At 42.1% G+C, this 19,147-nt stretch overlaps 1 protein-coding gene across 3 annotated transcripts in view; it reads left to right on the forward strand.

The window, feature by feature from the left end:
• Positions 1 to 19,147, forward strand: part of klhl14 (kelch-like family member 14) — a 111,635-nt gene that overhangs the window by 68,076 nt on the left and 24,412 nt on the right. The window contains exons 3-5 of one of the 3 annotated variants that reach the window (XM_061920495.1): positions 3,889 to 4,101; positions 15,729 to 16,629; positions 17,906 to 18,027. In XM_061920495.1, coding sequence (XP_061776479.1) covers positions 15,752 to 16,629; positions 17,906 to 18,027 — 1,000 coding nt within the window. In that variant the 5' untranslated portion in view covers positions 3,889 to 4,101; positions 15,729 to 15,751. Of the gene's footprint in view, positions 1 to 3,851; positions 4,102 to 14,775; positions 15,080 to 15,728; positions 16,630 to 17,905; positions 18,028 to 19,147 lie in introns of those variants that run through there. The other 2 variants (XM_061920496.1, XM_061920497.1) reach the window with 2 other exon arrangements.

Raw genomic sequence — 19,147 nt, forward strand, 5'->3', positions numbered from 1 at the left:
AATACTTATAAGAGACAAGAAGACCGAATATAAATATTTTTTGTATTTTAACTTATAAGAATTTGCTTGTTCTAGGTGGCTAGCAATGCAGCTAACGGGTGAAATCAAGTCTACCTCTAAATCACTTTAAAAGTGCATTCAAAAACTGCTAACAATACTTCATTTACGATCCATAACCTGTATACCAACAATGCTCTTACAACAACCATTGTTGTTGTAAGGATGAACATTTAGGAACTTTTTTTCAAGCGTACTAACACATTGGCGTGCTATGGCATTAGCCGCAAGCTAGCTGCGGCGAAAGATAAGCTAGCTTTTACGTCAGCACCCAAATCGCGTTTGAGTTTGTAATGCACAACAAAATTCGATAGAACACCAATCTGTACTGAGAGAAAAACATGAACAATTATATTAAAGTTACTTTAAAGTATTAGCCCACCTTCCATGTTTTGTTTGTACGCAGTTAGCGGGACATTGTATGTACTGTGGTTGTAATAACACGCATGACATGATTGACATTAAAATGACTCACTCGATGGACAGTTGTTTGTTTGTGTCAGGCTGGCCCCTGAAAGTTTGTTTGTGTTCTAGTTTTTTCCAGTTTGTGTAGTATTTCCTCCATGCTAAGCCCTATTTGTTTTCTAACTCCCATGCTAGCTCTTTTAGTTTGTTATCTGCCTCGTGCACGCTTTTGGTTGTACCCCTTTGGTTTGTTCTTGCTTTAGTATGTTTATTAAATCATGTTTTCCTATCCAATGCCTGCCTCCATCTCTGCATCTTGGGGTTAGTAAAAAACTAACTCTGTCAGAATAATCCAGCCAAATTCGAACCCTGCAGAGATGTCTCTGTCAGAGTTAGTTTGTGACGAACTCCAAGATGCAGAGATGGAGGCAGGCATTGGATAGGAAATCATGATTTAATAAAGATACTAAAACAAGAACAAACCAAAGGGGTACAACCAAAAGCGCGCTAAAGGCAGATAACAAACTAAAAGAGCTAGCATGGGAGCTAGAAAAAAAATAGGGCTTAGCATGGACGTTAGCATAAACAAAAAGGGCCTAGCGTGGAAGCTAGCGGGTAGCGAGCAGGAAAACAGAAGTTATACTTGTAATATGAAAACAAACTGGAAACAGGGAACAAAAAACAGTAAGCTACAAACATCTAACGAATATAGCTTACCGCTACGCTGCAAAGACACGACACTGTACGACACGACAGGAGAGACAATACAGAAGTGACGATACATGACAATAATCCAGCACTGACAGGAGGACAAAAGCAGGTAAAAATAGGATCAGGCTGATTGACACTAGGTGTGGCCAAGTGCCAACCAGCTGCAGCAGAGGGGAAACAGCGCTCGGGGAGAAAGACAGGAAACCAACAAAATAAGAGCGCTGACAGGAAATACTACACACACAGGAAAAAACTAGAACACAAACGAACTGTCAGGGGCCATCCTGACAGTTTGGTCTAGTTGGGCAGGGACTCTGGGTAAGTACTCCATTTATGTTGGAATACCTTGACTCCAAATTCCACGATTACAGCGGTAAAGTCACGCCAAACTCAAGCTTTCTGTTTACGTCTGCTCCAAAGTCTCTGCCTTTCTTCGGGTTTTTCTCAGCTTCTAGAAGCAGCAGTTAATCCTCTGTATATTCAGCTTCAAAAAGATAAGGTTGTGAATCCACATTTGTCCAAAAAACGTCGTCTTCGTTGTCTGGAACCAAGTTTGCCATGATTAAAAAAACAATTGCATTTGTTTCCGTAAGCAGGAACACATTTGTTGCCGGAATTCAGACGTGCGCTGCTATTGAAACGTAAATAAATGCGCCCAAGAATTAGTTCCAGCAATGCTTAAAATGACCAAAGTACTGTAAATATTGAACATAGTACATATTGTCCATTGTATAAATGGATTGCTTACCCAAAATCAACAGGAGACGTTCCCGGCCAACTGGACCAGATGAACAACTGGTCCAGAACATCCAGTGAGTCACTTTCAAATTGATCATGATACACCCAGCACACCATGCGTGTTATTACAACTACAGTTTATACGCTGTCTGGCTCCCTCAACTGTGTACAAACAAAACATGAAATGTGGGCTAATACTTTACAGATACTGCAATATGATTGTTCATGATTTTCAGTCAGTACAGGTTATTGTCCTATCGCAGTGTTGTGCATCACAAACTCAAACACGTTTTGTGTTGTTGTAGAAACGAGCTTATCTCATGCTGTGGCTACCTTTTACGGCTATTACCAAAGCACGCCAATGTGTTGCTAGGATAGAAAAAGAGTTCCTCAGTGTTTGCTCTTACAATAACAATGTTGCTACATTTTGGTTATTATACAGGTTATGGAACTTAAGTTATGGATATGAAGTATTGTTGACGGTTTTCAAATGCATTTTTAAAGTGATTTAGAGGTAGAATTGATTGCTCCCATTAGTTGTATTGCTAGCCACCTAGAACGAGCCGATTTTAATAAGTTAGAAAGCAGTAAAAAACAAAAAACTTTTGTCTTCTTGTCTCTCATAATGTGTAAATGATAAGTAAAATCTCAATTCCCCTTTAAGTAAACACAATATCACATTTTTATAAAGCCCATCTCATTAAATGTGTAACTTTTTAGTATTGATGTAAATCAGATGATATATTACATTTGTGGTATTAATTGTCACATATACATTTTAACAAAATGAATTGGCTTGTGCGGAATAATTAAACAAAAGAAAAACCTATTATTGGCTCCCATCCATCCATCCATCCATCCATCCATCCATTTCTACCGCGTATTCCCTTTGGGGCCACGGGGAGCGCTGGTGCTTATCTCAGCTACAATCGGGTGGAAGGTGTTGTACACCCTGGACAAGTCGCCACTTCATCGCAGGGCCAACACAGATAGACAACATTCACACTCACATTCACACACTAGTGCCAATTTAGTGTTGCCAATCAACTTATCCCCAGGTGCATGTTTTTGGAACCGGAGTACCCGGAGGGAACCCACGCATTCACGGGGAGAACATGCAAACTCCACACAGAAAGATCCCGAGCCCGGGATTGAACCCAGGACTACTCAGGACCTTCGTATTGTGAGGCAGACGCACTACCCCCTCTTCCACCGTGAAGCCATTTTTTTTTGTTTTTTTCCCCCCACATTCACCCATTCACACACACATTCACACACTGATGGCAGGAGCTGCCATGCTAGGCGCTAACAAGGACCCATCAGGAGCAAGGGTGAAGTGTCTTGCTCAAGGACACAACGGATGTGACTAGGATGGTAGAAGGTGGGGATTGAACCAGTAACCCTCAGATTGCTGGCACAGCCACTCTCCCAACTTCGCCACGCCGTCACCATTTTTTGGCTCCCGTTTTAATAATTTGAGTTTGACCTTAAAACCGTTCCTTTATACAAGGGAATCCCAGAGTTTGTAAACAATAATAAAAACGGCCCCAACAATGATTTTGTAATAATAAGAACAAAAGAAATAATAATATTGATCAAGTTACCTATTTTTGCTGTTTTGTTGCTGAATCTAATACCTACAATGCGCCGCAGGCCAACGAACAGCAAGCCGTGAGCCTCAAAAGGCCCAGGCACTGCACTTTGAACACCGATGATCTAAGAAAATTTCCTTGGCGTAAATGAATTGTATTAAACTATTGTAACTTGCAGTTTTTTGGAATTGGACTATACCTTATAATGATTTTTAATATTTTTATGTCGCTACAAGAGGGGCAAAGTATTAGAAACAGCTCTTGGTATGATGCATAATATTACTACAGCACTCCAAACTACATTTTGCACAGAAGGACTTTGCTAATACAATGGTGCTCATCTTGCAGTCCTCCTAAGGAATAACTATCAGTCCTGCTACAACAGCTTCAGCGTCCCCAGGTGACCGCGCCACTGAGCCCGCGCTCGCTCCATCGCACCCCACTCCACGCCTGCTGCCACCCTGAAGGTAGATGCATCACGCCGGGGGACTGTACAGCCGCAGCAGCACCCCCACCCCGCCCTAAAGCCTTGTCCTTTGGTCTCCTACACATGCACATAACTCTCTTGGTCTCCATACAACCCGGACTCTTCACTCAGGTGAGTGTCCGTATAACTGGTCCATGTTAACTTTACACCTGAAACACACGATTAGTATCATTCATGTCATTTGACATACACTACATAAGGGACACTGCCTGTTCCTGCCGGCTGACTCCCTGAGCCGTGTCTGTGGTGGTCTAGCCATGTGTGGGGGTTACAGAACAGCAGGGCACCCTGAATGGGACATACAGTATACACTTAAGTGCTCTGGTCTTATGTGTCGTATTGCCCTGCTTTTGGTTAAGGAATCATCTCTAACTGATGTAAGATGACAAGCATTTGCTTCACTGTTAATACAGTAAACAGAAGTCTGTTAATCACATCCCTTTTCCTCCTAAATTGAGCAAAAAGAGCTGTCTGGAGCAGTAAAAAATTAAAAGCCCCCTATATACTGTGGTGCAAAAAAGTATTCAGTCAGCCACCGATTGTGCAAGTTCTCCCACTTAAAATAATGACAGAGGTCTGTAATTTTCATCATAGGTACACTTCAACTGTAAAAAACAGAATGTGAAAAAAAAATCCAGGAAGTCATATTGTAGGAATTTTAAAGAATTTATTTGTAAATTATTGTGGAAAATAAGTATTTGGTCAACCATTCAAAGCTCTCACTGATGGAAGGAGGTTTTGGCTCAAAATCTCACGATACATGGCCCCATTCATTCTTTCCTTAACACGGATCAATCGTCCTGTCCCCTTAGCAGAAAAACAGCCCCAAAGCATGATGTTTCCACCCCCATGCTTCACAGTAGGTATGGTATTCTTGGGATGCAACTCAGTATTCTTCTTCCTCCAAACAAGACGAGTTGAGTTTATACCAAAAAGTTCTATTTTGGTTTCATCTGACCACATGACATTCTCCCAATCTTCTGCTGTATCATCCATGTATCCATGTTGGTATAAACTCAACTCGTCGTGTTTGGAGGAAGAAGAATAGTGAGTCGCATCCCAAGAACACCACACCTACTGTGAAGCATGGGGGTGGAAACATCATGCTTTGGGGCTGTGTTTCAGCTAAGAGGACAGGACAATTGATCCGTGTTAAGGAAAGAATGAATGGGGCCATGTATCATGAGATTTTGAGCCAAAACCTCCTTCCATCAGTGAGAGCTTTGAATGGTTGACCAAATACTTATTTTCCACCATAATTTAGAAATAAATTCTTTAAAATTCTTACAATGTGAATTCCTGGATTTTTTTTCACATTCTGTCTCTCACAGTTGAAGTGTACCTATGATGAAAATTACAGACCTCTGTCATCATTTTAAGTGGGAGAACTTGCACAATCGGTGCCTGACTAAATACTTTTTTGCCCCACTGTAAGTGTTATAATTATAATTACTATCTTCTGTCTTCTTCTAATGGATTTATTACAATCTTTGCAATATGGGTAACATTTGCTGTGGTCTGGAACAACATGGCACACAACCATCAGAAATTCAACCAATATTACATACTAATAATGTGTCATGAGACATCAATCCGTCCATTTTCTACCGCTTATTCCCTTTGGGGTCGCGGAGGGCGCTGGTGCCTATCTCAGCTACAAACGGGCGGAAGGTCGGCTACACCCTGGACAATTCACCACCTCATCGCAGGGCTGTGTCATGAGACATGCAAATATATATTAAATAGACAGAGGACATAAGCAAAGGGAATAAATGAGCTCAAATAAGGCTACAAACGACGCATATTGATGCAATACGTACATACAGATAGCCTAAATAGCATGTTAGCATTGATTAGCTTGCAGTCATGGATTGACCAAATATGCCTGATAAGCACTCCACACAAGTCAATAACATCAGCAAAACTCACCTTTTGTGCATTGACGCACAGCATAAAACGTATGGTGGACAAAATGAGACAAAGGAGTGGCATAAAACACGTCTTTCTGTGGCAGCGTCGGAGAAAGTTGTACACGTAAACAAACTACGATGAGTTCAAGGATTGCTGAAATTAGTAGGTCAAAACAGTGCGTGCCAAATACTCTCATCAGTGAAGCATGTTTAACAATTAGGAAGGTTTGTGTCATGTTTGTGCTCGGACGGATAATATATGAAACCAAAAAAAAAATGTTTTCCTCATCTTTTTCCATTTTTACACATCTCTGAAAGAGGTCCAGGGAGCCACAAGGGTGGCGCTAAAAAGCCGCATGCGGTTCTAGATCCGCGGGTTGCTGACCCCCGTCCTAATGTAATCATTTGTTTCCTTAATGGGGAAGTGAGGAGTCATCTTGAAACTCCTGATTCCTTAAAATACTGTTTCATGGCCACGGAAAGACACATCAGACCTAACACGTCCTGTTACGTACTACAGATGTAATTCTCCCAGGACAAAATACTGTGTTCGGACATGCATCATTCAGAAAAAAATATTATAAAAGACTTTTCAACTTTTTATCATTAATGTAGTTTTTCCTCATGTTTTGGATATCATTAGCAATATCACAATTAAAGGCACAAATCTACTTAATTACAACAATTGACATTATATTGAAATCCCAAAACATAATTTTTGATACAGCTTTTTTGGGGGGGGATCTCATCGGTTATGTAGCTATATCTAAAGTGACCAATTAACAAGGCACATTTTAGTTTAGAGATTTACATACTAACCACAGTTCAGAAAATACATATTTTTACAAACAAGATGATATCGCCCTCTCCATGATATTAATATGATATGTTCTCTGATCTGTAAACAGCTGGTTATCTAGCTTTTCCACGATAAGAGAAAGTGCTGAGGATTTACGCTCGCTGAGCACATTCGGGCTGAATCTTTCACACGTCACAAATTGCAGATGGGGAGCAGTGATCTTGAACAGCCGTTCACATTTCCGTGACCATCTGACACCTTCCATTTAGGAAAATAATACTTTCTATCTTAGCATAACCCCCCATATCCCCCGCGCTCCTCTCCGCTCTGTCAGCAGAAGCTAGCAAACGGAATTACGGATGAAAGACTTTAGCTATACACAATTTTGGATTTTGTTGTAGTGCACTGATTAACAGAAAATGGTCATCAATAGTATACAATACGTCTGACCTTATGCTGTGTGCAACATGAACTGTGAATGCTGCTTATCACAGCATTGCAATTTTAATAATAACATCTTGCATTCATTAGAACTGGGAACACTTATAAAAACCACCGGTATGTGTCTTTAAGATCATCTTGCTATTGGCAGCATCTCTAATTACTTCCTATAGAGATGGAGGTGGACTTGATCTGATCTGTGTAATATGACACATAAATATGAGCCGGGTTAACTGGCACAGAGAGTTGTAAATCACTGTAGTGTGATTCTTTGTCTCAACGGGTTTAATTAGTCTTGAAATTCCTCTCTTATCTGATGACCCCCCTCACCAACCAGCACCGCCCACCACCCCATCCCACCACCAGTCTCTCTTTCTCGACCCCCTCCCCCTCATCCTGCTGTACACTGAAACAACTTGCAACCATAAACGCCCCGCAATCTGAAGACCAGCGGCCTCAGGAGACCGAGCTGCTACAAAGAGCTGGAAGAGTTTGGAAATGGTCATTTTATTGTGTTAGAATGGCTCACTGGAGACTTGGGTAATTTAGTGCTAACTGAGCGCTTGTAAAGATAACAGTATGTGACTCCCAAGTGCAACACGGCCAACTACTGTAGCGCTGCCACGCGTGCTCGCCAGTACAACTTAAATCTGCCGTAAACACCAACCAGGCATGTTTAAAAAGTACATGTTAAAGGCCTACTGAAATGAGATTTTCTTATTTAAACGGGAATAGCAGGTCCATTCTATGTGTCACACTTGATAATTTCGCGATATTGCCATATTTTGGCTGAAAGGATTTAGTAGAGAACATCGACCATAAAGTTCACAACTTTTGGTCGCTAATAGAAAAGCCCTGCCTTTACCGGAAGTATGTGCGCGTGACGTCACGAGTTGCAGGGCTCCACATATATTCACATTGTTTTTAATGGGAGCCACCGGCAGTAAGAGCAGTTCGGACCGAGAAAGGGACGATTTCCCCATTAATTTGAGCGAGGATGAAAGATTTGTGAATTAGGATATTGATAGTGAAGGACGAGAAAAAATAAAAAAATTTAAAAAGCGACGGCTCCGGGCGGAGGCAGTGTGAGCGTTTTAGATGTAATCAGACACATTTACTAGGATATTTCTGGAAGATCCCTTATCTGCTTATTGTTTAATGGTGTTTTAGTGAGATTTTAAAGATTGTAAAGACATACCTCGAGGTCGGATGGCTGCGGTGAACACGAAGTGTCTCAGAGAGAAGCCGAGGAGCCAAGCTCACAGCTGCCTTTTAAACAGCTGCTGCAGGACGACGAATAATCCAATGATTTCTCTGGTAAGATATATATCACAATTTCCCCATCCAAAAACATGCTGGTTGACGTAAAGAAAACATGTTCGCTTGACCGCTCTGTGTTAAAGCATCACAACAAACAAAGAAATACCGGCTGTGTCTCTGTGTTAAAGACAGCTGCAATCCACCGCTTTCCACCAAAAGCATTGTTCTTTATAGTCTCCATTATTAAATGAACAAATTGCAAAAGATTCAGCAACACAGATTTCCAAAATACTGTGTAATTACGCCATGAACAGAAATGACTTTTAGCCGTGTTTGGTGCAGGGCTAATATTTCCTTACAGTCCGTGACGTCACGCGTAGACGTCATCATTCCGCGACGTTTTCAACAAGAAACTCGCGGGAAATTTAAAATTGCAATTTAATAAACTAAAAAGGCCGTATTGGCATGTGTTGCAATGTTAATATTTCATCATTGATATATAAACGATCAGACTGCGTGGTCGGTAGTAGTGGGTTTCAGTAGGCCTTTAATATTAGTGGCAGTGGTATTTATTTGGTTAAATGCTATAACATGTGGTTTGTTCGTGCATGTCCAATACACATGATGTCATGTTTTGTAGAACGAGAACATTTATGCCAATCTGTCATTCCATACAACTTCTGAGGTATCTGTCACTGCCTGCCCCATGGGAGTCAGTGTGGATTTTTTTTTATTCGAATTGAGCTCTTTTACTTAATTGACAGTTCATTATGGCCTAATAAGTTATTCTAGTCAATTATTCTAAACGTTAACCATCTGTTGCCATAAAATCAAAAAACCCATGTGAATGTGATGTTTTTCTTCTGCGGTGGTTGATGTCATTGCAAGTGTATAGGTTGTCAACCCGTTGACCCATTTTAAACTCCTAAATTCTGTGATATCTGGTGTCCAAAATGTTATTGTTGTCTTTGAATGACCAATTGGATGGACTTTTGGAACAAGTGTTGAAGCCCAAGGACAGGACATTGTTGGCCGTGGCATGTTAAGTTAAAGTTAAAGTACCACTGATAGTCACACACACACTGGGTGTGGTGAAATTACCCTCTGCATTTGACCCATCCCATTGTTCCACCCCCTGGGGGATGAGGGGAGCAGTGAGCAGCAGCGGTGGCCACGCTCGGGAATAATTTTTGGTGATTCAACCCCCAATTCCAACCCTTGAAGCTGAGTGCCAAGCAAGGAGGTAATGGGTGCCATTTTTATAGTGTTTGGTATGACTCGGTCGGGGTTTGAATTCACGACCTGACGATCTTAGGGCGAACACTCTAACCACAAGGCCACAGACTCCGGTTAAAAGGAACTTGATTTTAGAAACCGGTAAGGCACAAGGACAATGTTCTCCAAATTACTGCAGGTTCCATACAGGGAAAACAATTGGAATCATATTTGGTGTCAGATGTTGGATGGTGGATCATGATGAAAGGAACTTAATCTCTGAGTGCTAAACCCCAGGAATAAGTAAAGCACAAGGACAGTGTAGTCCAAATTACTGAGGCTTCCATATAAAAACAATTGAACAATTTTTGGTGTAAGAAGATGAATGATTGGCCATGGCAAGGCAAGTTGAAAGAAACTTGATCCTTGACTGTTAAAACACAGAGTTAGGTAGGGCACAAGCATTGTTCAAATTACTAAGGATTCCATACTGGTAAAAAAAATACATAAACCTCATTGATAAAGGAGACTGTAGGACAGTGTAGTCCAGAAATGATTAGGTGTCAGAAGTTGGATGGTTTACCATTGCATAACCCCTGACAGGTAACTCCTAATCAGTAATCCCTGGAGATGGGTGAGGCAGTCTATAAACCACTAAGATTTGCAAAGAGAAACATTGTCCATCCATCCATACATTTTCTACCACTTGTCCCTTTTGGGGTCGCGGGGGGTCGCTGGAGCCTATCTCACACAGATAGACAATATTCACACACACATTCACACACTAGGGCCAATTTAGTGTTGCCAATCAACCTATCCCCACGTGCATGTCTTTGGAGGTGGGACGAAGCCGGAGTATTATATGACATTTTATTAGTAAGAGAAGTTGATTAATCATGGAGATCCCACTTGGCGCTTGGGACAGTGATTACCTCTTACGGGTAATCACTGGAAATGGGTGGGAGACTTGACTAGGAGGACTCCACTGGTATCACAGGATTTAAATCTGGGTTGATTTCTCCAATGTTGGTGAAACATTGTGACAGATATGGGATGCAATTTTTGTAGTTGTAAGGTTATATGTGGCATAACCTGGTGGAAGGAGAGTTAACTTCAAGTGATAGACCTTGGAGATGGGTAAGGCACAAGAATGATTGGACTGGGGTTGTGTAGGAAAGTGTGTTTCAACCTTTTTTGAGCTAAGGCACATTTTTTAATTGAAAAAATCCTGAGGCACACCGCGAGCTGAAAACAGGAAAAAGTGAAACTCAGCAGCCAATATTGGCAGTAAAAAGTTGTTCTCACAATTGTTTGATATGAATTCAAACCATAACCAACCATCCATCACTATAGCTGTTGTCTCAAAGTAGGTGTACTGTCACGACCTGTCACATCACGCCATGACCTATTTTGAGTTTTTTGGTGTTTTCCTTTGTGTAGTGTTTTAGTTCTTGTCTTGCGCTCTTATTTTGTTGTTGATTGTCATGTCATGTATGGATGTGCTTTGTGGACGCCGTCTGCTGCTCCACACGCTGTAGGTCTTTGCTGTCGTGCAGCATTTTGTTTTTGTTTATTTTGCAGCCAGTTCAGTTTTAGTTTTGTTTTGCATAGCCATCCTTAAGCTTCAATGCCTTTTCTGAGCGGCACTCAGCTTTTTGTTCATTTTTGGTTTAAAGGTCTACCGAAACCCACTACTACCGACCATGCAGTCTGATAGTTTATAAATCAATGATGAAATATTAACATTGCAACACATGCCAATATGGCCTTTTTGGTTTACTAAATCACAATTCTAAATTTCCCTGCGAAGTTTCTTCTTGAAAACATCGCGGAATGATGACGCGTATGATGACGCGTGCGCGTGACGTTTGGAGTTGGAGGGGACATATTAGCACTAGCAGCCAAAAGTCGTCTGCTTTAATCGCAAAATTACACAGTATTCTGGACATCTGTGTTGCTGAATCTTTTGCAATTTGTTCAATTAATAATGGAGAAGTCAAAGTAGAAAGATAGAGTTAGGAAGCTTTAGCCTTTAGCCACACAAACACACAGTGTTTCCTTGTTTAAAATTCTCGGAGGTGAAGCTTTACTATGGATCAGAGCGGTCAAGCGAATATGGATCCCGACCACTTGTCAACCGGCAGGTTTTGGTGAGAAAATTGTGGTAAAAAGTCGCCTCTTACCGGGGATCAGCGGAACTTCTGTCGTGCTGCTGCTGTCGTGACTAATTCCCTCAGAGACTGGCGTCAAGACGCCCGTGGACACACCCCTCTGACTATCAGGTACTATATAATCTCACTAAAACACTAGCAACACAATAGAAAGATAAGGGATTCCCCAGAATTATCCTAGTAAATGTGTCTAAAACATTTGTATCGCTCACAATGCAATCGCCTTTTTTTTTAAACTTTATTTTAATTTTTTTTTTTTTTCTAGTCCTTTGCTATCAATATCCTCAGCCACGAATCTTTCATCCTCGCTCAAATTAATGTGGAAATTGTCGTTTTCTCGGTTCGAATAGCTCTTTTTGTTGGAGGCTCCTATTATAAACAATGTGAGGATGTGAGGAGCCCTCACACGGGTGACGTCATCGTCTGCTACTTCCGGTAGAGGCAAGGCTTTTTTATTAGCGACCAACAGTTGCGAACTTTATCGTGGATGTTCTCTACTAAATCCTTTCAGCAAAAATATGGCAATATTGCAAAATGATCAAGTATGACACATAGAATGGACCTGCTATCCCCGTTTAAAGAAGAACATTTCATTTCAGTAGGCCTTTAAGCATTAGATACCTTTTTACCTGTATATTGTAATCGCGACAAACCATGTTCCCGACATTTAAAAAGCAATTAGCTATCTGCTGATATGCCGAGCCCTAGATAGTACAGACACTCAACAACGGCACATTCTTTGCGGATTTTATTTCCTGGTTTGCATAACATTTTTTAACCCAATTACTGTATTTTTCGGGCTATAAATCGCAGTTTTTTTCATAGTTTGGCTGGGGGTGCGACTTATGTGTAAAATTATTAACACATTACCATAAAATATCAAATAATATTAGCTCATTCACGTAAGAGACTAGACGTTTAAGATTTAATCGGATTTAGCAATTAGGAGTGACAGATTGTTTGGTAAACATACAGCATGTTTTATATATTATAGTTATTTGAATGACTCTTACCATTATATGTTATGTTAACATACCAGGCACCTTCTCAGTTGGTTATTTATGCGTCATATAACGTACACATGTGGCTTCACAGTGGCAGAGGGGTTAGTGCGCCTGCCTCACAATACGAAGGTCCTGCAGTCCTGGGTTCAAATCCAGGCTCGGGATCTTTCTGTGTGGAGTTTGCATGTTCTCCCCGTGAATGCGTGGGTTCCCTCCGGGTACCCCGGCTTCCTCCCACTTCCAAAGACATGCACCTGGGGATAGGTTGATTGGCAACACTAAATTGGCCCTAGTGTGTGAATGTGGGTGTGAATGTTGTCTGTCTATCTGTGCTGGCCCTGCGATGAGGTGGCGACTTGTCCAGGGTGTACCCCGCCTTCCGCCCGATTGTAGCTGAGATAGGCGCCAGCGCCCCCCGCGTCTCCGAAAGGGAATAAGCGGTAGAAAATGGATGGATATAACGTACACATATTCAGCCTGTTGTTCACTATTCTTAATTTATTTTAAATTGCCAATCAAATGTCTATTCTTGGTGTTGGGTTTTATCAAATACATTTCCACAAAAAATGCGACTTATACTCCAGTGCGACTTGTATATGTTTTTTTCCTTCTTTATTATGCATTTTCGGCAGGTGTGACTTATACTCCGGAGCGACTTACACTCCGAAAAATACGGTAGGCGGAATTACATAATGTCCCACAGCACACCAAATAATATCTCACGGTACACTAGTGTGCCGCGGCACAGTAGTTGAAAAACACCGGTGTAGGACATTGTATTGAATATTATTGTGCACACGTAATGATAATAATAATAATAATAATAATGGATTAGATTTATATCACGCTTTTCTATTGTTAGATACTCAAAGCGCTCACAGTGAAGTGGGAACCCATCAGTCATTCACACCTGGTGGTGGTAAGCTACATCAGTAGCCACAGCAAGTAGACTGACGGAAGCGTGGCTGCCAGTTTGCACCTACGGCCCCTCCGACCACCACCAATCATTCATTCATCATTCATTCACCAGTGTGAGCGGCACCGGGGGCAAGGGTGAAGTGTCCTGCCCAAGGACACAACGGCAGTGATTTGGATGTCAATAGGTGGGAAGCGAACCTGCAACCCTCAGGTTTCTGGCACGGCCGCTCTACCCACTACGTCATGCCGCCCCGTACCTAATGCTGTGGTCAGTGAGTGTCCGTTAAATACATTTTAGCATCTCTCTTCTTATTTTAGTGTTTCAAGCATGGTTTTGGTTCTTCTCTACTAAGTTCTGGTTCACTACTCTTCTGGTGTTCAGACCTGGACATGGAGGTAAATGTGATATGAAACACTAGTAAAAGTACTTTTATTGCTCCCAACATGACTTTAGGGTGTGTGCCACATTGAAATGAAAAACAATAAGTGTAAGGCTCACCTTATAAACAAAAGATTGGACATGCAGTTTATGATGCATATGCACAAGTTGAGTAGAGCACCTTGCGTTTGAAGGTCTGTCTGCAGGGGAGGGGGGGGGGGGGGGGGGTTATTTTGGCGATGGAGATTAAGGCAGGGGCTTTTTGTCATTTGTGCGAGACAAGCCATTCATCCATCCAGTTCACAGCCAAAAAAAGGCTGGTCCCAGAAATTAGCAGTTTCAGCTCAGCAGCAAAGTCGCCGGGCTGTGAAGGCAGAGAGAAATTGACTAATTAGCAATGCGCACTAAAACTTGACGGTTTCTCTCCATAACAGCGAGGGGTGGAAAAAAAAAAACAAGAGACTCGCCTTTTTTTTCTCCCCCTTTTCCCTCTTTCCTTTCTTCCATAGATGTTTGAAATCGCAGTCATTTACGCTCGACAGTTTTTACAATAGCCTTGAGCCATAATTTTGCGAGTCTCTCCAGCATCCATACCCCTGCATGGTCTCTCTCCACCGGCCATGCACGACCGTTTCTCTCCCCAACCGTGGATTTCCTATTACTCTCGTTACGACTCACTGAGCCCCAGGCCCAAGGATAATGATGTGTTGTTTCTTGGTAGCATAATTTGTCACACGTATATTTCTTCTTCTTCTTCTCCTCTTGCAGAAAGCACGGCATCCCCTCTCACACAGTCGCACACTTCTGGTTAATTCCGAGGAAACAAATGATCAACAAATAACCACAACCTAATTTGGACTTTTTTGGGGGAATCGCTTTTTTTTCTTTTAAAAGAGGAAGAACAAAAGAAGAGGGATCTTACACACTGGACCCCCCCCCCCCCCCGAAGATTACTTTCTTTTTCTGAGTGTGTGCGTGTGGGTGTGCGTCAGGTAAGTTGTGGCTGCTCTCATCATTTAGTTGTCACACTGGCGGCGCGCGTAAGTTTACGCACGCACAAATGGCGTTTTGTCGTGACGTGTCCGCAAACAAAAGACTCGAAGATAGCCGGGAACTTTTACATCTTTTTGTTTTTATTTCCCCGACTTTGTTTTCGACGAGATAATTGGCTTTTTTTTCTCTCCTCCACGGCGCCGTGTGCTCGTTTCATAGCCCGGCTGTGCAGCTGCAGGAGCGGAGAGAGGAGAGAGGAGATAGGATGCCTGGTCCATTCTCTCTCTAGCGGGCATTTCTCCGTTCTGTATCCGGCGAGTGGAGCACCGTTGCCGGGTAGAGCTCCACAGCATCTCCGTCGTCTTTCTTTGGCTCACCTGCGCCCCCTAAATCACAGCGTCTGTTAAAATCTACTAGAAATGAATAGGAGTGTTGCACAATGGGGACTTCTGCGTTTTTTTTTGGTTCTTGCTTCATGACTGTAAATTGAAGATGACCTAATCCTGCATGGGATGTAAATTCTCTGCCATCTTGGATCAGTAACTTATCCAACTGATTACAGTTATTTCTTGATAGATTGAGGCTGTGTGTGTTGGGGTAACTTGCTGCTCTGAGGTAAATGGCTTGCATGGTTTATCTGTTGCCCAGGTGGCGTCCACAGTCAGGAAGTCATGTCCAGATCGGGTGATCGAACGTCGACCTTTGACCCAACACACAGTGACACACTGCTGCATGGGCTCAACCTCCTGTGGAGGAAGCAGCTTTTCTGCGATGTGACTCTCACCGCCCAAGGACAGCACTTCCACTGCCACAAAGCAGTGCTAGCGTCCTGCTCCCAGTATTTCAGATCGCTCTTCTCCTCGCATAATGCCATCAACAATGAGGGCGGGAAAGGAGACCAGGGCAGCAGTGGCACCCCCTCGTCCTCGCCTGATGACAAGCTGGTGGCCCCTAGCGCCAGGCCCATAAATAACCTGGTCCTGCAGGGCTGCTCTTCCATTGGACTAAGACTAGTGCTGGAGTACCTCTACACTGCCAACGTGACTCTTTCCCTGGACACAGTGGAAGAGGTGCTGTCGGTCAGCAAGATTCTCAACATCCCCCAGATCACCAAACTCAGCGTGCAGTTCCTCAATGACCAGATATCGGTGCAGAACTACAAGCAGATCTGCAAGATTGCTGCCCTCCACGGGCTGGACGAGACCAAGAAGCTGGCCAACAAGTACCTGGTGGAGGACGTGCTGCTGCTTAATTTTGAGGAGATGTGCGGCATGTTGGACGCTCTGCCGCCCCCAGTGGAGTCGGAGTTGGCTCTCTTCCAGATGTCGGTGCTTTGGCTGGAGCATGACCGAGAGACCCGCATGCATTACGCGCCGGACCTCATGAAGAGGCTGCGCTTTGCCCTCATCCCGGCACCGGAGCTGGTGGAGAGGGTGCAGTCGGTAGACTTCATGAGGAGTGATCCCGTCTGCCAGAAGCTGCTGATGGACGCCATGAACTACCACCTGATGCCCTTCAGGCAGCACTGCAGGCAGACCACAGCCAGCAGGTGAGACAAATAACATGAGCTACGACCAACTATCAACACACTGTTTCCAAGTTTTGTCAAGAGGTGACAAGCATTTGTGTGGTCAGTTGAAAACAAGTGGACAAAAGAAGTTGAGGTGCTCTCTTTTAAAGTATCTTAAAAAATATGATCTTTATACACTTACACATCTGCATAACTTCTATTTTTCAATCAATCAATCAATCAATGATTATTTATATAGCCCTAAATCACTAGTGTCTCAAAGGGCTGCACAAACCACAACAACATCCTTGTTTTTCATTCTAAACAAGATGCATCATACTGAAAATAGTTCATACATTTGATTTGGTGGCACTTTCTTACTTGTTGCACTGCAAGTAAGAGGAAATACAAGTTTTTTACTCACACAGTGAGGCCGAGCTTCATACTTTGCATACCACTCTCTTTGGGTATAGCTAAAACTAGTCACATATTGTTAGGCAGTTAATTAATTGGCAGTGATGTCATCATTCCCCTCACACTCATAAGCATCGGCGCGGCTCCATTTAAATCCCAAGCATTTCAAAATCTATATCCAAATTACCCCTGTAACATATTTGTTTGCATGTGAGCCTAAATGAACAAGGAATCCTGGAATCCTCATAATTAGTTTCACATGCCACTGTTTCTCCTCTCTCAATTAATCACCATTATCTATGTCTAGGGGCTCATTTGCATACAAATAATCCCAAAAAGACTTCCAAGTGGGCCAGTAGCAAAGAGATATAATGAGAAAGAGATGCCAGTGATGTAGCCATGCATAAAAAAGGATAGTAAGAAAAAATAGATAGGGTGAATGTAATCTAATATGTTTACGGCACATTATGATTAACTGGTAGATTTGTGTTAGAAGCCATTAGGATCTGGACAATGCTCCTATATGGAGAGTAGTGCTACCTCCAATTATACATCATATGCAAACTCCTACAAACGACTGGTAAACGTCACATGAATCATGAAAGCCAATGTGCTGGAGACATTGTATGGGAAGGGTTATGTAGTCAATTGCCTTTTAGCCTCCAGCATGGCACCCTGCTGGACAATCCATGCTTCACAGCTAATTAGAACTAAACGTTTTAAGAGTGTAATAACCATTCAATGACACATCACGATTAGTGTGCCTTTTGTTAATTGTAATAAATGTCTTCAACTCGGGTAAAAATATACTGATCAAGGAGCTTCCCAGTGTGGGTGTAGGTAACAAGTTTTTCATTGATCTTTTTCAGCTGTTTGCTAACACACAGTGTTGTCATTACAGAATCCGTTCCAACAGGAGAATGTTGTTACTGGTGGGTGGTTTACCTCCTGGACCTGATCGCCTGCCCAGCAATTTGGTCCAGTACTATGATGATGAAAAAAAGACATGGAAGATTCTCACAAGTGAGTTTCTAAAGTGTTGGGATTTTATTTTTCGTCTGACTTACAGAATCTTCTGCTTAGTGGCTTTTTATGATGGAGAATGGTCGTTCCTATGGATGACTTTAACACGGGTTAATTTGAGCGAAGGAGTTCCCTAAATCCTTCAGGTAATAATATATCACTATCACTTTTTAATATAAGTTTCTAATCAGAGCGTGACTACATGGCACTGCGGTGCTTCACGCCCGGTTCCCCTTGTTTTTGCTGAAATATGCTGTCGAGATGCATGATAAGATTCACTTGAACCTAATGCTCCACTGTGGCAGAGATTGAACGCAGGGCTGTGTGATATCTTTACCGAGTAGCTTTTAAATTTGTCCTAATTATTCACTCCCAGTGATCGATACTGGTTAGATTGCTCTAATAATTTATTAAAACACGGAGTGAACCTGGTTGCTGGCATTTTGGCTTTGAACTAAATATTGGGTTTTGAGAAAACAAATGCTTAATAGGTAGATAAAAAATCTAGTTTAATAAATAAATAATATCAGGTTTATAATTTTTAGAATGAGCGTAGTATTATGTCACATTCAAAGGTAAAAAAACAATTTTGCAATATTTTTTGCTCCTGCGGCCCCAGCCCCCACAGGTTTAAAGTCTAGCTCCTTTGTGTCAAAGTCAAGGCCCGCGGGTCGGATCTGGCCCTCGAATGAATTATCTATGGCCCCCGTGATGATTTTTGATTAGTACTAGAACCGGCCCTCAGGCCACAGCCGCCTGCTGCTGTTTTGCACGCCAATACTCATTCAGTGTTGGTGCTTGGAATTGTCAAAATGGGGTCTCAGAGGGATCCCATCAAGTCATCACAATGGGGTCCCAGAGTAAATTTTTAGGGTCCAACTTTTTTGTAACAGTTTTGAAAACTAATGATAAATGTATGCATTATCCTGTTATATTTCACATTCTATATTGTGTTTTGGAAAAAGTTTATTCTTAAACGTTACTTAATTCATAAAAAAATTATATAAAAGAAAACACATTTATATGCCTACCGGTATGTAAATGTACTCAGTTATAAACATTCATTCACTTTCTTCCTCCTTCATGAATCCGAACTTTACTGCTGCTGGAATTTTTTTCT

Source organism: Nerophis ophidion, linkage group LG14, assembly GCF_033978795.1.
Source record: "Nerophis ophidion isolate RoL-2023_Sa linkage group LG14, RoL_Noph_v1.0, whole genome shotgun sequence".
Taxonomy (NCBI): Eukaryota; Metazoa; Chordata; class Actinopteri; order Syngnathiformes; family Syngnathidae; genus Nerophis; species Nerophis ophidion.